The sequence below is a fragment of the Dermacentor albipictus genome, chromosome 2 (genome assembly GCF_038994185.2).
Source record: "Dermacentor albipictus isolate Rhodes 1998 colony chromosome 2, USDA_Dalb.pri_finalv2, whole genome shotgun sequence".
NCBI lineage: Eukaryota > Metazoa > Arthropoda > Arachnida > Ixodida > Ixodidae > Dermacentor > Dermacentor albipictus.
This window is the reverse complement of record NC_091822.1, coordinates 79,790,846-79,810,167: the sequence shown is the minus strand read 5'-3', so window position 1 is coordinate 79,810,167 and position 19,322 is coordinate 79,790,846. Positions and strand designations below refer to the sequence as shown.

The 19,322-nt window shown below is 45.9% G+C and overlaps 1 protein-coding gene across 4 annotated transcripts in view; it reads left to right on the top strand.

Annotated features, from left to right (window-relative positions):
• Positions 1 to 10,222: 10,222 nt before the first annotated feature.
• LOC139055973 (neprilysin-1-like) overlaps positions 10,223 to 19,322 on the top strand; it is a 106,176-nt gene continuing 97,076 nt past the window's right edge. For 3 of the 4 annotated variants that reach the window (XM_070533688.1, XM_070533690.1, XM_070533685.1), the window contains exons 1-3: positions 10,223 to 10,263; positions 12,145 to 12,237; positions 17,826 to 18,054. In XM_070533688.1, coding sequence (XP_070389789.1) covers positions 12,210 to 12,237; positions 17,826 to 18,054 — 257 coding nt within the window. In that variant the 5' untranslated portion in view covers positions 10,223 to 10,263; positions 12,145 to 12,209. The remainder of the gene's footprint in view (positions 10,264 to 12,144; positions 12,238 to 17,825; positions 18,055 to 19,322) is intronic. The other variant, XM_070533687.1, reaches the window with a different exon arrangement.

Here is a 19,322-nt window from a genome sequence, read left to right as displayed (position 1 = left end):
ACTTACGCCTAAGCCCAAATTAGGGAGGCCATCGAACAATGACGGTTGGCATCACGGGAACACAGAGAAGCAAAGAGGGCGCAGTTATTTGAAGAGGAAATAGGCCAAAAATGGGAATCTTATCGACAAAAGAAACAAGTGCAGGTCCTCGTCCAGGCTAAAATAAAGCAGTCCTCTGATTGCTGGCTGGCTGAAGTTCGCGATGCAACTAAAGGGGAGTCAAGAAAATTTTGGAACAATATAAGCTGGCTGGGTAAAGCGAATAACGGAAAGCAGGAACAGATTCACGATGCCGAGGAAAAATGTTTAGAGGAGATGAGGCTGTGAACTACATTGGTTCAGTTATTGCTGAGTCATTTAGGAAAGACGATAGGGTAATCGCCCAAAATGAGGGAGCGACACAGGATAGCACATTAGAAAACAGCTTAGAACTGACCAACCTTAACTGGAAAAAGGCGGAAGCAAATGTTCCGAAATGCACGTCCGCAGGGCTAGACGAAATTCCAATCAAGTTAATTAAGGAACTTGGGCCAAATAACAAGAAAACGCTGATAAAAGCATTGAAGGCAGTCATAACAAATAAGCAAATTCCACACAGCTGGAAAGAGAGTAAAATGAATTTGATTTATGAAGGGAAAGGCCATAAGGCGAACATAAAATAATTCCGACCAATTACGATAACATTAGATATATATAGGCTGGCGATGCAGGCGGTGAAATTAAAACTGCAGTCATGGGCAGAAAGTAATAGAATACTCGGAGAACTTCAGAACGGGTTCAGAAGTGGTAGGCGCTTAAATGATAGCCTGTTCGTGCTTACCCAGTGCATATAAATAGCTAAGACGGAAAATAGACCTGTATTTAGCCTTCCTGGACATAAGCGGTGCATACGACAACGTGAACAGGGAACTCCTGTGGAACATATTAAAAGATGAATGTATAAGTCATGAGGTAATTGATTTCCTACAGGAAATATATCGAGAAAATAATGTTGAAATAACATGGGAAGGAATTAAGAGTAGGGCAACTATCGAGGTTCACAAAGGATTAAGGCAAGGTTGTCCTCTATCACCGCTGCTGTTCATGCTTTATATGATAAGTATGGAAAGAAGGCTACAAGGAAGCAATCTAGGGTATAATCTGTCGTACAGATTAGGCGGAAAGGTTGCTGAGCAACGACTACCGGGTTTAATGTAAGCGGGCGATATTGTACTGTTAGAAGATAGCCAGGAAGATTTGCAAACCCTGATTAATTATTGTGGAGACGAAGGAGACTCTAGGTTTCAGTTTCAGCGCAGCTAAGTCCGGTGGGATGTTTTTCAACGCTACAACTAATCAGGAGTTTTCAATACAAGGCCATGAAATACCCCGAGTGACCGAATACAAATATCTCGGGGTATGTATAAACAAAGGGCAGATGTACACGGAAAAGCACGAACAGTCTCTCATAGCAAAGGGAGAAGAGATGCCGGGATAATGAAACATAGGGCGTTGTGGGGGTACAACAGGTATGGAGTACTGAGAGGTACTTGGAAAGGAATAATGGTGCCGGGGCTTACTTTCGGGAATGCGGTCTTGTGCTTATGGGCAGAAGTTCAGTCAAGACTAGAAGTAAATCAGATAGCTGTTGGAAGATTAGCACTAGGTGCCCACGGGAAAACCACAAACGAGGCAGTACAGGGGATATGGGCTGGGCATCGTTCGAAGCAGGGGAAGCTCAGGGTAAAATCCTGTACGAAAAACGCCTGAGGAAATTGGATGACAACAGGTGGGCAGCTAAGGCCTTTAAATATCTATACAGAAAGAGCATTGACTCACTATGGCGGAAAATAACTAGGAATGAATGAATAGAATTTATTGATTGGAAAGACAGAGAGGTCGACCTGAGCTAGTGCGCTCTAGTCTGCTACTCTGCACTGGGGAAGAGGGAAGGGGAGTGAAAGTATTGGGATGGATGATGATGATAAGAGAAGTGGTGAGTGCTTATGTATACATGAGACAGTTGCCTCGCTAGAGCCGCTCGTAGAGCTTGGTGTCCTGCAGGAACTTCAACAATACTTTTGTTGCACGCACTGAAATTGCAGTGTCAGGCCATGGGCCGAGGATAGCTTCCTCGACCGGTAGTTGTCTGCCAACGCTGGCTAGGAAACTGTCTAAAGTCCTTCGCTCCAGCATATATGCTGGGCAGTCGCACAGTACGTGTTGCAGTGTTTCGGGCATCTGGCAGTGTACACAATCGGGGTTGTTCGATTGGCCGACGAGGTGTACGTAGCGACGGGTGAAAGCAACACCGAGCCGAATCCTGTGTAGCAATGATGTTTTGCTCCGTGTAAGCTTCGGGGGCAAACAGAATTTACCGTCTGGGTCAATCGTATGTAGACGTCTGTGAATATTATCAGAGTGGGCTCTGTAAGCCTTCGTAAGGTCCTGCATGAGTGCCTTGATCATGGAGTTGGTGTCAGGTCGCGAGTAGGCAATCCGTACTTCATCAGAGGAAGAGGAGGCCGATCTTGCCTCACTGTCAGCGAGTTCATTACCAAAGACACCACAATGGCTAGGCATCCATTGAAAGGTAATCACGTGGCCACTTAACTCGGCACTGTGACAAAGTTCGACGATTTCCAGCACGAGCAGATAGTATGGTCCTTTCTTTAAAAAGTATTTTAGCGCCTGTAGCGCTGATTTGGCATCGCACAATATCGTCCATTTATGGGGTGTCTGCGTTCTCATAAAACGGACAGCCTCTCGTATTCCCGCAAGTTCTGCAGCCGTAGATGTCGATTTGTGGTCTAATCGAAATCGTTGAGCAATTCCAAGTTGTGGGATGACAAATGCGGCCGTTGTGGCAGATGGCGTGACCGAACCATCGGTATATACTTGTACAGTCCCACTAGGAAGCTAACGAGTAAATATGCCAGACACGAGGACGGAGAAAGACAGAGCAATAAATTACAGTCTAAAAACGCGGAAGGTAAAAATGGGACAAATTCAATGGAAAAGAAGAATAGTGGGAAACGATATCGATACTGGAAACAGCAGATCAGGAAGGAAGCGTTTTATGATAACTCAAGAGGCAGTGCCCTACTCTTTGAAGTTGGGTCAGGATGTCTTAGAACGCGGACTATGAAAATAAATTTAACGAAGAAGACACATGTACTGTGTGTGGTAAATATGTAGACACAATAGAACACCTCATACTAAAATTTGATGGCATCCATCCCGATGTCGATGCGGGCATAGCCACGCTTCCTGAGGCCCTACGGCTCAGAGACAACAACAGACAGGTAAAGAAATATCCGGTGGAAATTAGCAAAACGCGATTGGAAGATTGGTGGCTCCAGATCAGAGAGGTGACATAAGGTTAAAAGTGTAGGAAGCTAGGTCATTTTAAAAAAATGGCGAATTTTAATTACTTACAACACAGTTAAACAAAAATAAAAAGCTGAGCTTGGTGGTAACCGCCATCACCCCGTTTCGAAAGGGACGCTCCTACCTTCGATGCATCCATCCACCTAAATTACAGCCACCAGAAGATGTCCCAGAAAACTTCCGGTCTATCATGTTTACCTATGTTTACGCTTGGTTCACGTGGCCGCGTCTCAGCTTTTCTGAGTAGGCTGCCGCAGTTTTTTCGCTAAAATCTTTTCCCGTAGTGGTCCTTTCTTCCTGTGTCCCCTTTATAAGTGCTGCATAATTCGTGTACTCCCTAAACATTGTTTCAAAAGCTTAAATCTCGTCATTGGCGCTGGCAACAAGTTTTAAAATGTCCTTATACGCTAAAAAGTGGTCGGACATTTAAAAACTGAATATGGACCTTTTTCGGTAAAAACTGAATTTCTAAAAGATAAGTGTTTTTTCGGATTTAATAGAAAACAGCGCCTCCCAGGTGTATATAGAGAAAAAGGGAAACACGTCACGGTGATGGGCACTTGGGTAACGGACGCTTATACAGTAAAAGCTCGTTAATTCGAACTGCAAGGGGAAGCCGCTTCAGTTCGAATTAACGAAAGTTCGAACTAACGAAAGTGAAGGAGAGCAACAGTACACTGCGATTTGGAAGCAGTAGGGCATGTCAGAAATTTGGAGTGTCAGAAAGAGATGGCGTGTGCCGCGGGCACACGCCATCTTCAAGTCGAAGCTCTGGCTCCGACTGTGCCACACCACCGATGTCCACCGAAACGAACGTTAGCCGAGGCTTAACACTATCACAATGATTCGCGACGGCCGATACCTCCTAAGCTGAAAACAGAGGTGCACAACCAATGAAGACTGCCGAGACAAAGACGCTGAACATGTGAAGGTGGCGAAGGCCCTGATTCGTTGGTTCTTGATTGCAAGCGCAGCTGCGACGTACTTGATTCGCTGTGTTTTGGCGCTTGCCGTGCCATCTCCGCACATTAGCAGCTGTACAAGATTTGCAAAGCCTCCGAGATTCGCAACGGGCAAGAAGTCTTGGAGGTTACGTAGAACGGAGAGGCGGCAGCCGCCACTGCCTTCTGGCTGACCCCGCGTCGGTTAGATTTTTTTCCGATTTTGCCTTCTCTCGCCGTTCTCTCCGTTTCGGAGGCAATGCAGCCTTGTGTGTAGGCAGTAGACGCTTTTCTCTGGCCGTGTGCCAGGTGAGCGTAGTTCGAATTATCCGTGAGGGAACCTTCTCGCGTTCGAATTAATGGACTTTTTTATACATAGACTTGTGTGGAGCTTGACCGGACCAAATCGTACAGTTCGAATTATCCATAAATTCGAATTATTGAAGTTCGAGTTAACGAGCTTTCACTGTATTTAACTAGCGGACTAAAAAAGAAACCGCATGTATAGTTTATCTAGCCTCCCCCCCCCCTTTCCATTGAGACACCCTCCCTTCATTTGATTCCTGGGGAAACCCCTGCGTCCCACGCTTTGTACAGAAAACGGAATGACGCACCCGACCCCCGTAGTGCAAGTGAAATCGGGAAGTGGAAAAGCGCGGTTAAGAAGCCAATACGTTTGTTAGTCGCAAACATTAAAGGCGGCATTATTTCACGCATTGTATCCACAAATATTTCGGAGCCGACTTTGATAGGTTTGTGACGCTTCTGCGTGACGGCCGGAAATATGGAGTTACATGGATGAGAAACCAGTGGCGCAGCCAGAAGTTTCTTCTGGATGGGGGCAACAACTTGACGGAGATGAGGAGAGGGGAGGCAGGCTGAATACTAACACAGAAATTTCGAGAAGGGAGAGGGGGGCACGGGCATGGTATTGTGTTCCCCCTTGGCTACGCGACTGGTGGGGATGAATGAGTGCGTGATAGTAGTGTAAAAAGCAAAAGCAGAGAGAGAAAGCTGTACATCGCCTAACAGCGTTTTTTTTGTTGTTGTTGTCGCCAGATGCTTTGCGGTTGCAAACGGAAAGTTGCAAGCTCGGTTAAAGCTCGAGACATAATTGAATTGCCTTTAGGAGCATGATGAAAGCGACGTTTATGATATTTGCCTAAACCAGGTAGGAGATGGCTAGTTGACTGTTTTTCGTGCAATGGTGCAACACATTCTGGGGGTCAGCAAGAAACACAAAATTTGGAGAAATATAAAAACGAAATATAATAACTAGGTATATTAAAAGTATATGCGTTAGCTAATACAGACACACATTGTACTATAATGATAAATAATTAAATATTTCTTTATAGGGAAGTTATAGTTGGTGAAGGAGAAACATTCAGCATGATATTTTATAGACTTGCTTAGAAAATAGAAAAAAATGGCTTTCTGTGTATTCTTCTCTGCTGTATACCCATGACGTAGGCACTCACTGATGGCGTATGTTCGTGAAAGCGCTAAGCGTGCCGTCCCGAACTCACAGGACGGTTAGGTCTCCAGAGACGCGAGAAACGATCAGTGCCTTCAAAAACGATGGAAAATGTGGACGCACCCACCTCGCACTCCGCTCCTCTGCAGTGGTACCAGGGTCACTCTACTGCCTACGGCCAAGAAGCAACGACCCGAGTCCAGGGCAGAAGTGCATCCAGGTCGCCACCCAGGGACGACCAGACCCACAGGCCGGGCCTCCAGAAACCAGTGGACAAGAGAACCCACTCTGGTATGCCTGTCAGCTTCGCAAGCGCGGCTTCCCAAAGTAGGACACCAGATTTACAGGCACAGGTCATTTTATTTAGGAGATAGAAAAACGATATGAGGAAAATAGCCAACTAAATGAAATATTCAAAACCCTAACAAAAACAGCAAACCAGCTCAAAGAGCAAGTTGAGTAGCTAACGAACCCAATAGTGCGAGCTACGCAGGCGGCGCCAACAAGGCCGCTTACCCCAGTCCAGATAATAGGCGCCCACGAGACGCAGGACGAGGGCAGCATGGTGGTAGTAGATACGGTGGGCACCGCGAAAAGGAAGGCAGAGGGGCACTAAACGGCTCCACCCGAGAGAAGAAAGAAGATGAACAGAAAGATTACCAATAACGAACTAAAGGCACGCCTCAAGGAACACGAAGAAAGCATGCTAACCAAACTAAACGCCATCATAGATGAGAAAGTCCAGGCTATATCAAATCATATTAACGCACATCTGACCGTGCTAGGAGACAAAGAACGAGCTCATCCCGATATGGAGCCTCCCTCAAGCCCTCAAACCCCGTTCACTCACTCAATATGTCCAGGACAGGAACTATAACTTGGCAGTGGAACTGCAGGGTCTTCAAAAAGAAAAAGGCGTTGCTGCAACAGCGCATTATAAATCAAGGAGAGCCTCCGCTTGCCGTGGCATTACAAGAAACAGGAAAACCCCAATTCAATATTTCAGGGTACCGCACATTCGACAGCGGGAGAGGGGAGAAATCTAGAGTAGCCACCCTAGCTAAGATTAACATAGCAGTAATTGAACACGACGCGAGTACGGACGAAGTTGAAGCCGTACTAATCCTTACCGGCAAAAAGAATAGGGGAAGCATATTCGTCCAGAACGCATACAGCCCCCCTCGCCACAAAAAGGCACAGTTCGAGATCACATTTAAAGAAGCGCTTAGGGCAGCAAAATCGTGCCCTCTGCTCTTAATAGGGGAATTTAATGCAAAGCATCACGAATGGGTCTACTCCAAAATCGACAGCAAAGGTAGAATGTTGTGGGAAGCGATTCAGAAGACAAGACTCTCGCTATTAACGGACCCGAACGAGTCAACCAGAACGGGTATCAACATCTGCCGTGACACAACAACGGACCTAACACTAGAGCACACGGCGGGCAAAACATCGTGAAAAAACACGGGCGAGAACCTCGGCAGCGATCACTTCATAATCGAAATCCAAATCGATAGGAAACTAGGGGTTCCCGTACATAAGCGAAATCAGGTCACCGCAACTGACTGGGACATATTCAGGGATATCAGGACAACAGCAGACTTAGGCGAAACCGGAGACATAACAGAGTGGACCTCAACCCTCGTTTCACACGTGAAACAGGCCACCGAAACGGTAAAGGGAGATGACCTCCCATTCAGATTAGGCAACAAGCTTAGACATATGTGAACCCGGAAAAGAACCCTCGAGAACAAGCTAAAGCGCCAGAAATAGAACCGGAACCTAAGGAAGAAAATAGCTGAGCACAATAAAGAAATAGAGAGCTACGCATTCAAACTAGAAGAGAAAAGGTGGGATCAAAAATGCGACGAGCTATAGAGAAGAATATGAGCGCTCCCAACACGTGGCAAATGCTGCGCCACCTCATAGACCCCACCAACACCAAGACCCACGCCAACATAGAGCAAATTAAGGCAAGATACAAATTTGACGGAACCGATGAACAGCAGCTAATCGACCGAATTAAAGAAATCTATATAGGCCCTGCATGCCCGGCAGCGGATAAAAAATATCAGGGAGCGGAGAATCCGCTACTGGAAGAATCCATTCTAGTACAAAGGAACACAGCCCCTGACCCAGACAAGATCACCTACGGTATGCTAAGGAACTTAGACGAAGACTCTATAGTTCGCCTTACAGCTTATCTGAACAAGGTGTGGGTATCCGGGGAAGTCCCCAAAGACTAGAAACACGCCAACATCATTTTATTCCACAAGAAGGGCAAAATCTCAAACCAATTTCACTGACCTCTTGTATAGGCAAATTAATGGAGAAGGTAATTCAGATGCGACTAAATCTATTCGCGGAAGAAAACAGCATCTGAACTCACGAGATGGTAGGTTTCAGACCACACCTTAGTGCTCAAGATACCATGATAAGGCTGCAACGCGATATCATAGACAAGCGAAAGACCAAAGATTCGAGAGCAACGTTTGGCATAGACTTGACCAAAACGTTTGATAATGTCAGTGACTCGGCCATCCTCGACGGTCTGTCAGATGTTAACGTAGGGAAGAGGACCTTCGACTGCGTAAAATGTTCTCGCAAAGACAGAACGGCGACCCTGCACATACGCTGCAACCGGTTACATACGCTGCAACCGCAGCGTATGTAACCGTAATGTTTACCGGGAAACGCTGGCGGCGAATGCTGAGCACGAAGGCGAGCTTTCTGGTAGAGACGTGGCCTCTTGCCTGGGCCGGCCTCGGAGGTCATGCGCAGCCGCGCCAAAATAAATAAAAAATAAGACATAATTCTGAAGTTACTGTTATTGTTTCACACTTTTTATGTTTAAGTCTGAGAAAGTAAAACATAAAAGCAATGCGCTTTGGTGTTTTGTTTCGGGACATTTGTTTTTGTGCTGTCATTCTCAACATTCCTAGGAATAGCATTGTCAAGATTGTAAGACGAGGTTGTAGTTCCAGTTTATTGATGCGATTAAAATTTTGTACAGAAAAAGTAATTCTAGGAGGTCCCATAGTCAAAGACTGGGGAGGGACCGCAGGTATGAGCAACTTTAGGGATAGAATGATGTAGCAATGTAACCCGCTTATGCCGCACGTCACATAGAAAGGCGGGGCATATACACATACCTAAGTATATGCGATAATTTTCGCTCACGGACAACTCCGCCGACGCCGACATAAGATTTTCTGCGACACTGGGCCCTTAAGTTGAAACAAATTCGGATAGGCTGCATCGGGGAGGCGGCCCCAGTGGGCCACGTGATACACCTTCTGCGTGCTGCTGAAGGTGTATGGGCGCTAAGGTGCATAAATGACGTCAACAAACACACAAGCGAAATTTATTGGGGCATTACAAATCTCACATGCTTAACTTACGATACAGCTAGTGCGTCTCCTACGGTCAGATCTTACAATGGTGCTCACTCCCTCTTCGCATGGGGCCCGCCGTGTTCAGAGGTGGTGGGTGCGGATTGGCAACCATCTTTCTTGCTGCCCCAGACTCTTCACACCGTTTCTTTACCATACGTGTCGAATGCCGGGGCGCCATCGACGAGCAATCGTTAAAATTCTGCTATTCACAATGAGCACGCGTTTGAGTTTCTTCTTGCTATTCACAATGAGCACGCGTTTGAGTTTCATGGAGAGTACAAATTATGGCTGAATGAGCTCTCTCAAACGCGACCACTACCGTTCGGATCGTCAAACGTATTGGCGATCTGTGCTTCTCTAGGCGCTGAGCGGGAGGCTAAATTTAACTCCGATTGCGTCCTACATGCCACAACAACGGCTCCGTCTCTGCACACGACATATGCATGATATAGTTTTTTTTCCTCTACACAATGATACCAAATTATGACGCGCGGGAGTAGTGCCGTTGCAATGATATAATCGATATCAGTGTGAGTGAGTGAGTGAGTGAGTGAGTGAAACAACTTTATTTTGTCCACTATAGCCGTAAGTAAACTCCACGCCACCTGGCTAGGCCCACTCGGGGACCATCAGGTGGAACCTGACGGCCCTGTCGCTAGCCCTCTGGACTGCCAGGATTTGAGAGGTCGGTAAATTTCTTTACAGATGGTTTTAGCGAGCGACCCTCTATTTTGACTGAAATAAAATCCGTTTAGTTTAAAAGTCTCTGAAATACCCTTTATTTCAATCCTGAGCTTTGCTGTAATTATTATTATTTCTAACTTCTTTTTACTTCCCGTCGTTTAAGCGAAGCTGACTACTTCGTGCATTATTTCATTTGATTTGTGATCGGTTCGTTTTTGTTTTCTTTAATGTTTTCGTCATCATTATACCACCCGGTACTTAGCCTATCGTCGACCGCGAGTTTGTTCCATTACGTGAAGGAAATCATCATCATCATCATCATCATTACATATTCATGGAGCGTGAGTCACGCTTGACCGAGGCATGAAGAAGAAGACAAGTTATCCAGGGTGGACTGGTAAGCTGAAAAGGTCTCATATGTGAATGTATTGTGAATTGTGTCTTGTGTCTCGTATGTGAATGTACTCTTGGCACACTGATACTGGATTAGGTTATGAAAAACGTGTTAACGCGCTGACTAGGACGTGGGTCACAATTGGTCACGGCGGTTATTTCTGCCATGCTTCTGTAAAGGGCTTGTCTCGTGTGTGCAAGTGAAATCTTGGCGAAAAATCGAGGAAAGGGAAACCTTCTAGTCACTTCGCTGCTGCGATTGCTGCGGCTGCCACAATTGAATGCAGCCACAAGGAACACGCGGACCACTTTTGCATATTCTCTTGCGAATCATGTCACCCTACCTAGTTACTAAGCGACGTCAGCAAATTTAGCTCTGTGTCATTACATCACGATTACGTCAATGACGTCGGGTGTGGCATTTCAGGACCAGCTTCAGTGCCAGGTTAAAATATTTTATAAGTGTTTTCCAATGTATGCACAGAGTTTCATACTTTCAGATGCGAAAAGCGTGCGATAGAACTTCTAGAACTCGGGAGATTGAGAGGGGCCAACTCCTTTAAAGGGGTCGTGACGCTGAAAAAAATATACCCGCCAACTCTCTCGAATTTTTAGCAAAGCTTACGAAGTGGCACTCGGTCTACAATTTCGATAATGTTGAAACTTGTTTTATAAAAATAAATTACGTTCGCGACAAGCACCTAAACGTGTCTAAAGCTGGGGCGGCACAAGATTGAAAAAAAGAAAAGTGCACGCAAGAAAGAAAATTGTGACGTAGGTACTGTGATATATGTGGCGCTCTTTTGTGGCAGCGCCGTACACAGGCGGAGTACGTGCTCCCATTAAGTTTACTGAGTTAGTTCGTAAACCAGGCAATATTGGCAGCAAAGGCCGCGAAAGAGTTGCTCTATCTGTTTGGATCTAGAAACAATGCGGTGCTTGTCAGCCTCTGCTGTTCCAAGTTTTCTGCTGCTTATGCAATAGATCCAAAAGTAAGTAATCGGTAATAAAGTGCCTATGCATTCCTAAAAAAAGCCACGTGTTTAGGAAAAACTTAAAAAAAATATCGCACGATTATGAGACTTCCTAATGCGAAATCTCTTTTCCCTCCTCTTCGGTGCCGTACGTGTTCGTGGGATTTTCGCAAATTATGAACGTCACAAGCTGGCAGGTACGCAATGTTAGGAGCTTGAATCATGCAATGAATGTAAAATCCGACGTCTCCTACACAAGTTGACAAAACTTAATTTTTTTTCTTACATCACAGTTGGACCGTGCAGCAATCTGACAAGCACTGATGAGTGACGAAACGCAGTTTCTGCGCACGGAGTACGCGTGGTTTCATTTTCGCGTGTGTGCCTCGGTTGTGCGCCCAAGATAGTTTCTGCAAGAATTCTTTGGTTTGTGCTGCTTTTATGGCGCGAGAAAAACCATTACGGGCACAATGCAACGGCGACGCCCTTGCTGCGCTGTTGGATGTCGGAGCTTGCAGAGTTAGGATGAGTGCGGTACGACGCGTACATGGTTTCCGAATGTCTGGGAGCACACGGCACAGCGGTGGCCCTGCAGTTCTTGACGTCACACAAACGATGCCAGAATGCCCGTCGCTCCTTTAACTTATACTCCTCAGCTATTCCCTTGCATTGATGTTGCCTTTGAGCGCCGCGGAAAAAATAATTAAAACATCAATACTAGCAGGACTGTTGTAATTTCAAGTAAAGCCACGCCTGTCACACTTGAACGTTAAACTCTGCCCTTTATATGCCGCGTTAAGAATGAACTCTATACTCTGCTACTCTGTGCTTCGGGCATAAGAAGATACGCTGTGCTTCGGGCATAAGACGGTTGATTTTTAAATTTGGTGACCCCGTGAACGTTTATGCAGGGTGAAGGAACACACGGACGCGAGTGACCGTTCACTGCAAAGAAGATAACCTCCGTGAAAGGGCGATGGTTAGTTCCAAGAGCGTTAGTTTTGGTAAGCGTTATGTTGTACATAAGCTTTTGCTTCGTGCATGCATAGCTGTGCAAGCACCCAAAAACGTGCCCAGAGTCTTGTTTTAGCGGTCGAAGTGTGAACTTGGCGCGATAAGTACTCCTCCATAGTAGCACTAACTATGGTGTGTCAGGACTGGTGCCTGTAATAAAGGGAGTGTAGCATGCCTTACTTATTGTGTCGTCCTTGTCTTGTTGTACCCCTCGATATTACCTTTCCACCTCAAATGTTACTCAGTTTCGCTGTCCGAAATGAGTCATTGTCAAGTTTTTTTGGAGTGCACGAGAATTGCTTTGACTGTCCTAACATAGCCTCCTGTATTTTGTCAACGCCAACCCAGCGTCATTAAAGCGGCGTTCATTTAGAGGGCGCCACTTTCCCAGAAGTCGGTAACAGTTTATGAGGCCCGGTTAGAGAGTCACATCAACTTTGTTTCATTGCATGTCATGCGGAAACAAAGGAGCGGGCACGTAGCCGCAGCAGTGCCTGGCGAAAGTTGCCCACGCTCTAGAAACAAAAGGTGTAAAATGAATGGAACTGTGCCACCGCAGGGGCCGTTCGCTCCAATGCACTGTGGAGCTACTGGGCAGACATTGTAAAAATACCGCACCTAATGGCCGTACTCCCCTGCCCGCCGTGACGTGAAGTTGCTTTCTTTAGGACAAGTTCACATTAGACTCGGCAATTATAGGAATTTGAATGGAGCGTGGTCGCTAGACCATCAGGCATCGCACCGTGCGGTTGAATAACGAAATTTCCTCGATGGTGCTATCAGTCACGCACAGTAGCAATATAACTGAGCTGATCGAGTTGCAATGTTACTGTTGCAAAAACAAAGCCATGTGACAGAGCTTTACAACGTTTTCAAATGGATTTCCAGAAAAAGCGATAATTACCAGTATGCCAAAGCGCAACTTCCGGGTAGCTAAATAGAAAGAATGAATACATAACTTTTCAATTATTCAATTACGATATGGAAACCGAACAGAGGTGAAGTCATGACTGCCTAAAAGAAATCTCAGGACGCCGCTGAAAAAAATAACTCTGCTAAAAAGCATCTATTAAAAAGCAAGAGAGTCTATAACCAGGCTAGAGGAGGGTTTCTGAGAATCTGGAGTGCTAACACATTTTGTACCATATCTTCTGGACGCATATCTAAAGGCTGCTGCTGCTCCTAAGATTTCTTCTACACAGGCATGACTTCACTGCTGCTCGGCTTCAGTTCTGTGATTCCAACATTACAGCTTAGTGAATAATTAAAATTAATTAGTGACTCTTTATGAATAACCGTCTGAACATTGCAATTTTTCGTGCATCAACACTTTTTGAGGTAATCAGCATGAACAGGCCGACTTGCTTCACATAGAATACCTACGATTAAAAAAAAATCTGTGCAAACAAACAAACAAACAAACAAACAAACAAACAAACAAACAAACAAACAAACAAACAAACAAACAAACAAACAAACAAACAAACAAACAAGCAAGCAAGCAAACAAACAAACAAACAAACAAACAAACAAACAAACAAGCAAGCAAACAAACAAACAAACAAACAAACAAACAAACAAACAAACAAGAAATCCTTACTCTAGTGCTTTGTATCGGGTATCGCGGCTCGGGGTAGCGTTTAGGCCAGGAATCCTCCCGGCCTAGGGATGAACACGTCTGGTGGGAGGAATGCAGAAAAAATGGTATATTTCACATTATTTACAGTGGTTCCAGATACGCAGGCCCCTTCCATGTAGGAGCACATTAAACGTCCGAGTTCACATCAGAACACGTCAGCACTAGTATCACTGCACCACAAGCCTCCGCTTTTAATACCGTTGTCTTCCCTAGGAGACTAGACTAAGGAATCTGATTACTTTATCTCGGCCAATGACAATCGTCGTATTGGTCGCAATATTCCTCCTATGATATCGCACCGTTCCGCCTCCTATGTTGCAGGTTCGTCCCCGCATATGGCACAAGCGCGTAGCAATCTGGGAATCCGAGGTCGACGCGGTTCCCACGGTAGCCTTCGACGTTGGCCCCTTTCATCAATTAGTTCAGCTTGTCAGGGCGAGATTGAGGTAGAGTGATCTTCGCGATAATCACCGCTTCTACGGAGGGCGGCGGATGTTGTCGCCTCGAAGTGAGCCGCTTTGTTGTGCGTGTCACAGCATATGTCGGGCCCCGGCGTCGTCTGGGCGCGCACCGATGAAAGGAGTGCCTTGTGGTACATGTGGAACTAATGCTCATCGCCGTACTGAAACGTAGCATAGGAATGCAGAAGCAATGGGGTGAAACGTCTTGCGCCTGAAGATTGTCTATGGGCTCTAGGGGGCATAGAAATGACGTCACCAAATGCCCAACTTACGATTATTCACACATTATAAAGCTTACATGCTTAAATTAGGCTGAAAAAAGTATAATTGGTCTAATCCTGCAGTCGTGCTTGCTCCCTATTCGTAGCTGGCCCGTTTGTTTTGCGCGCACGCTCTAATTAATCCGAAGTGGTGGCGATGAAGGTGGGGTGTGTAGCGGGAAGTTGAGCCTCGACTGCGGCTACTAGGAAGAGCGATGTGATCCTCGGCCACCATATTTTATCACCACGGAACGTCTCCGTCTCCATAGGAAGGAGCCCATAAGATTGATGCAAGCGCAGGAGCCCCCAACCATCTACTAGTGCGGTGGGCTCGAGCCAACTCCCGTTGTTGGGTGTGCTCTCGATGCTCTTAGTGGATGCTGATGGCCTGGTCTCGTCGTCTTGCTTTATTTCAGTCGCTTACCCCCCTACACGAGGCGCCCTAAACTGCCCTGCAGCGCTCAAACCCACCGGTCTCGTAGATGGTTGGGGCTCCTGCTCTGTCCCCAATCTCCTACGCTCCATATGGCGACGTGTACATGTTCCGCCGTGGTCAAAAGGGTGTGCGAGAATCGGCGTCTCTCCGTCGTGCTACCAGAATGTCATCACGCCATTTCTGGACCCCTTACGTATCGATCGTGGGGGTGCTATAGCCGAGCAACCGTCAAATTTCTGCAGCAAGTTAAACGCTCCTAAGCCTTATGACTCCCCATGACACCGATTTCAGTTCGATGACTTATACCTACAATGGCCGAGTGAGGTTTCTCAAACGCGACCACTCCAGCTCGGATCGACGAACGTATTGCCGGGCTACGTACATTCCTCTCTGAACGCGTGTGCGCGAAGCTAAATTTAGCTTCCATTGCGTCGCGCGTGACGCGACAACGGCGCCATCTGTGCATGCCTCAGGTGCGTGATCGAGTAATCACTTCGTTACTCTACACAATGATACTAGAGTGACACTTCGAGTACATTCCGACAATACCAAACGAAGGCGCGCGGGTAGTGCGACTGCAAAAAATATAAGTGACGCCAGTGTTAAGGTGTTTTCGTTACATGCGCTTTTAGCAAGCGAACCTCTATCGAATGAAATGAAAGACGGTCTACGTCAAAAAATATTGTGTATTTTTACTGCGTAAAATATGAATTCATTCCCTAAATGGGGCTGATTGGTTCGGGATTTTTGTTAGACGTGCCGAAGCGTAAAGAAAAATTAGCCAAAGAAACCGCATTGACGACAGCGTGCAAATGAAAAACGAAATAATTCGAATAAGACTGCACTGGGATATTTCTTTCTCAAAATGTCCATTTTAAGTGACACTCCTCGCAGTAACTTTTTGCCTCCTACGACTCGGTTTTATTTATTTTCTCTTACGAATTCATGTCTACGAATTGAACACGGAAAGCGTTTTGTGCCACTAGCTAGCACGATAACGCTGTTGTATGTGGCTCTCGCGCCAGTACCACCATCACCATACAGTCGTGGCGAAGTAGGGCTAAAGTTCAGATAGAGATTGTACTGGAATGCTTCAACAGCTCCACCGTGGGCTGCCATGTGAGCTCCGTGAGTGCTGTATGGTCGTTTGTCATATTGTCCTCTTTGATCGAGCTATTGTTGTTTTTGGTGACACTTAAAGGGACACTAAAGAGAAACGCAAAATTTCAGCTTAGAGTGATCAAGTATTCTCTCAGAAATACCTTTTCATCAGTTATCCGGCAATACGCTGATTATGTGACGTAATATTTCTGCGGAAACCTGCAAGGTGGAGGGAAGCAATTAATTAAGGGAAAATTAGACATCCACCCAATCGTAGCAGTTGATACAAGAGAAACCCATACGGGTTTCTCGAAAGAAAAGCCTCGCAGCTGAAAAAAAAATTTGGCCTGATCCGGGACTCGAACCCGCTACCACCGCGTTTCAGGGGAAGCCGTTCTACCATCCGAGCTAACCAGGCGGCTAGCAGAGGGCAGGGCGAAGTCGACTTTGTCAACAACTCGAAGCAAAGGCGAGAATTTGACGTAATAGTTATGCGGAAACCCTAAAGGTGGAGAGAAGCAATTAAAGGATAATGAGACATCCACCCAATCGCAGCAGTTGCCGCCTGGTTACCTCAGATGGTAGAGCGGCTGCCCCGGAAAGGCCGTGATCCCGGGTTCGAGTCCCGGACTAGGACGAATTTTTCTTCAACTGCGAGGCTTTCCTTTCGAGAAACCCGTATGGGTTTCCCTTGTAGCAACTGCTACGATTGGGTGGATGTCTCACTTTCCCTTAATTCCGCCGATTATTGAACGAGCAAATGAAGGTCATACGAGAAATACTACAAACGACGCCTGCACGGATTTCTCAGAAAGCGTTGCAGGTTAAAAAAGAATAACCCTGGTGCGGGGAATAAACCAGAACTAACGCCTTTCCGGGAGGTGACTCGACCATCTGAACTAACCAGAAAGGTACAGCGGAAGTCTGTGCGAAGCGAAATTATTTTATAATTTGAAACACGCTGCTAAGAACATAGAGTATTAGCTTCGTGGTGATGGACAATTTTCGCTTTCGTGCAAAACCTGTCAGATCTGGGTAGAAAGTCGGACTATATTACAATTAAATGAACTGTCCTGTTAGCGAGTTTTTTAGTCTCCTTAACCAGAACTAACGCCTTTCCGGGAGGTGACTCGACCATCTGAACTAACCAGAAAGGTATAGCAGAAGTCTGTGCGAAGCGAAATTATTTTATAATTTGAAACACGCTGCTAAGAGCATAGAGTATTAGCTTCGTGGTGATGGACAATTTTTGCTTTCGTGCAAAACCTGTCAGATCTGGGTAGAAAGTCGAACTATATTACAATTAAACGCGCTGTCCTGTTGGCGAATTTTTAGACACCTTAACGAGAACGCTGTCTTTTTAAAGTCCCAGTGACTTTTAAAAATATGAGCTCTGACACTCATTGAGGTAACAAAATTTCTTATTTGAGTTGCATAATTGATTTGCAGTGTTTATTTCACAGAGTGTGTGATGACGACAATGCTGATACTTTCACAATTGATAAATTTATTTTACAAGCAGTATAAAAATTCTTCCATGTTTGTGCCGTCTTTCTTTTTTTTTTTACTCTTACGGGAACCGAATTAAGAGGCGCGTACGCTGCCTTTTGTGCACAGTTATAAGACAAATGAATGCAACTTAGTTGGAGCACTTCTTTACCGGCCCAATGACGCACTGCAGCGTCTGCGGCCGTAGTGGTCGCGGAGCCGTCGCCTCCTCTCGTGACGCCCATGGGCGCCCTGCTGGTGCCGGTTGTGACGCTGGCGGCTACCGCCGTGGTTATGTTGGTGCTGCCCGCGTACCTGCTCAACATGTGGCCCCCTTGCCAGGGACCCTCGTGCTTCGACTACGCCCGCGAGATGGCGCTCTCCCTGAGTCCCACGGTCCACCCGTGCGACGACTTCTACGGGTGCGCTGGTCTGCCGAAATTCAGTTCAGAAGAGCCCCGCACTTTCCGCAACTCGAATACGGCTCGCTTCGTCCGCCAAATTTGCCGGGCGTGTGTAAAAGCAGTCTACGTCGAATGTCAATGCGCATAGTCTTGTAGTCGTTACCAACACCGCCACAAGCCTTATTCTAGCCTTACTTGCAGGACTAGGGCATCCTCGTGAGGCTTGAAATCACTCCTTTATGTTTTGCGCCGCATACATCAGCCTACCGACAGCTACATATCGATCAAGTTAACGCGAAATGAAGCACGTCTAAATTTTAATTGAGCAATACCTCCATTGCGCAGCATTCGTCATTCGATGGCCTTAAAAAAGCAAGCGTAAATGTATGATTCGCTTCTGTGTGCTCTGTCATTCGCCTATAGCTCGAGTATTATGGACTTGGCGAAAAGGGCGTGCTTTAGTAGTAAGTGATGTAGGCGAGTGGGCCTTAACGATTCTATGAGGAAAAATATATATATATATATATATGCGCACTGTCATGGTCCTTGATCCGATGTTTGGCAGCGCCCGTTTTATATTGTATTTTTTTCCCAACGTGGCCGTGAATTTCTTGTATCCACCTAGACAATAATGGATGAAGCACATCATTTCGGCTTCCCTATGACATTGTTGAAGAAAAAATTGCCTTCTTTTGTTTTTGTTTGGGGTAAATTTCTTCAGGATGTGCGGGACCCTCGGTTCGGCGTGTTCGCAGTGTCAGAATCACACCCCACTCTCTTCCTTTCCCGGTCCCTCAATTTTTTTTGGAGGAGGACTATAGTTATGTGTACACCAACATTGAGACAATGTTACGAGTCATTGGCGCTAAAAAATAAAAATAAATAAAAATGAAAACTTAATCCTTGAATTATCGTGTTTGTTCATGCCGCAGGCGAAAACTTTCAATATCTTTGCAGTGCGCGATATCTGCGTAGTCTTTAGAGAGGGAAAAAAGGAAATGGTAATAGTTAAAATATATCGTGATGTGTTCTGCATAAATAGGAAAATGAAATTTCCTATTAAGGCACCTGAGGAATTAAAGCAACGTTGGAGCGAGTATGTTATGAGATGGTAAAGCAATTAATTCGTGCGACATTTTATTTTCAATGCTGCCAGTCCCATCAGGGACCATAGCAGATGGGCATACAAAAATGAAATACATGGTAACAAACGTGCACGCACAAAATTGCGTGTCAGTAAGCCAAACAAGGAACGCAAAGGAACAAGGTAAGAATACATAAAAAAA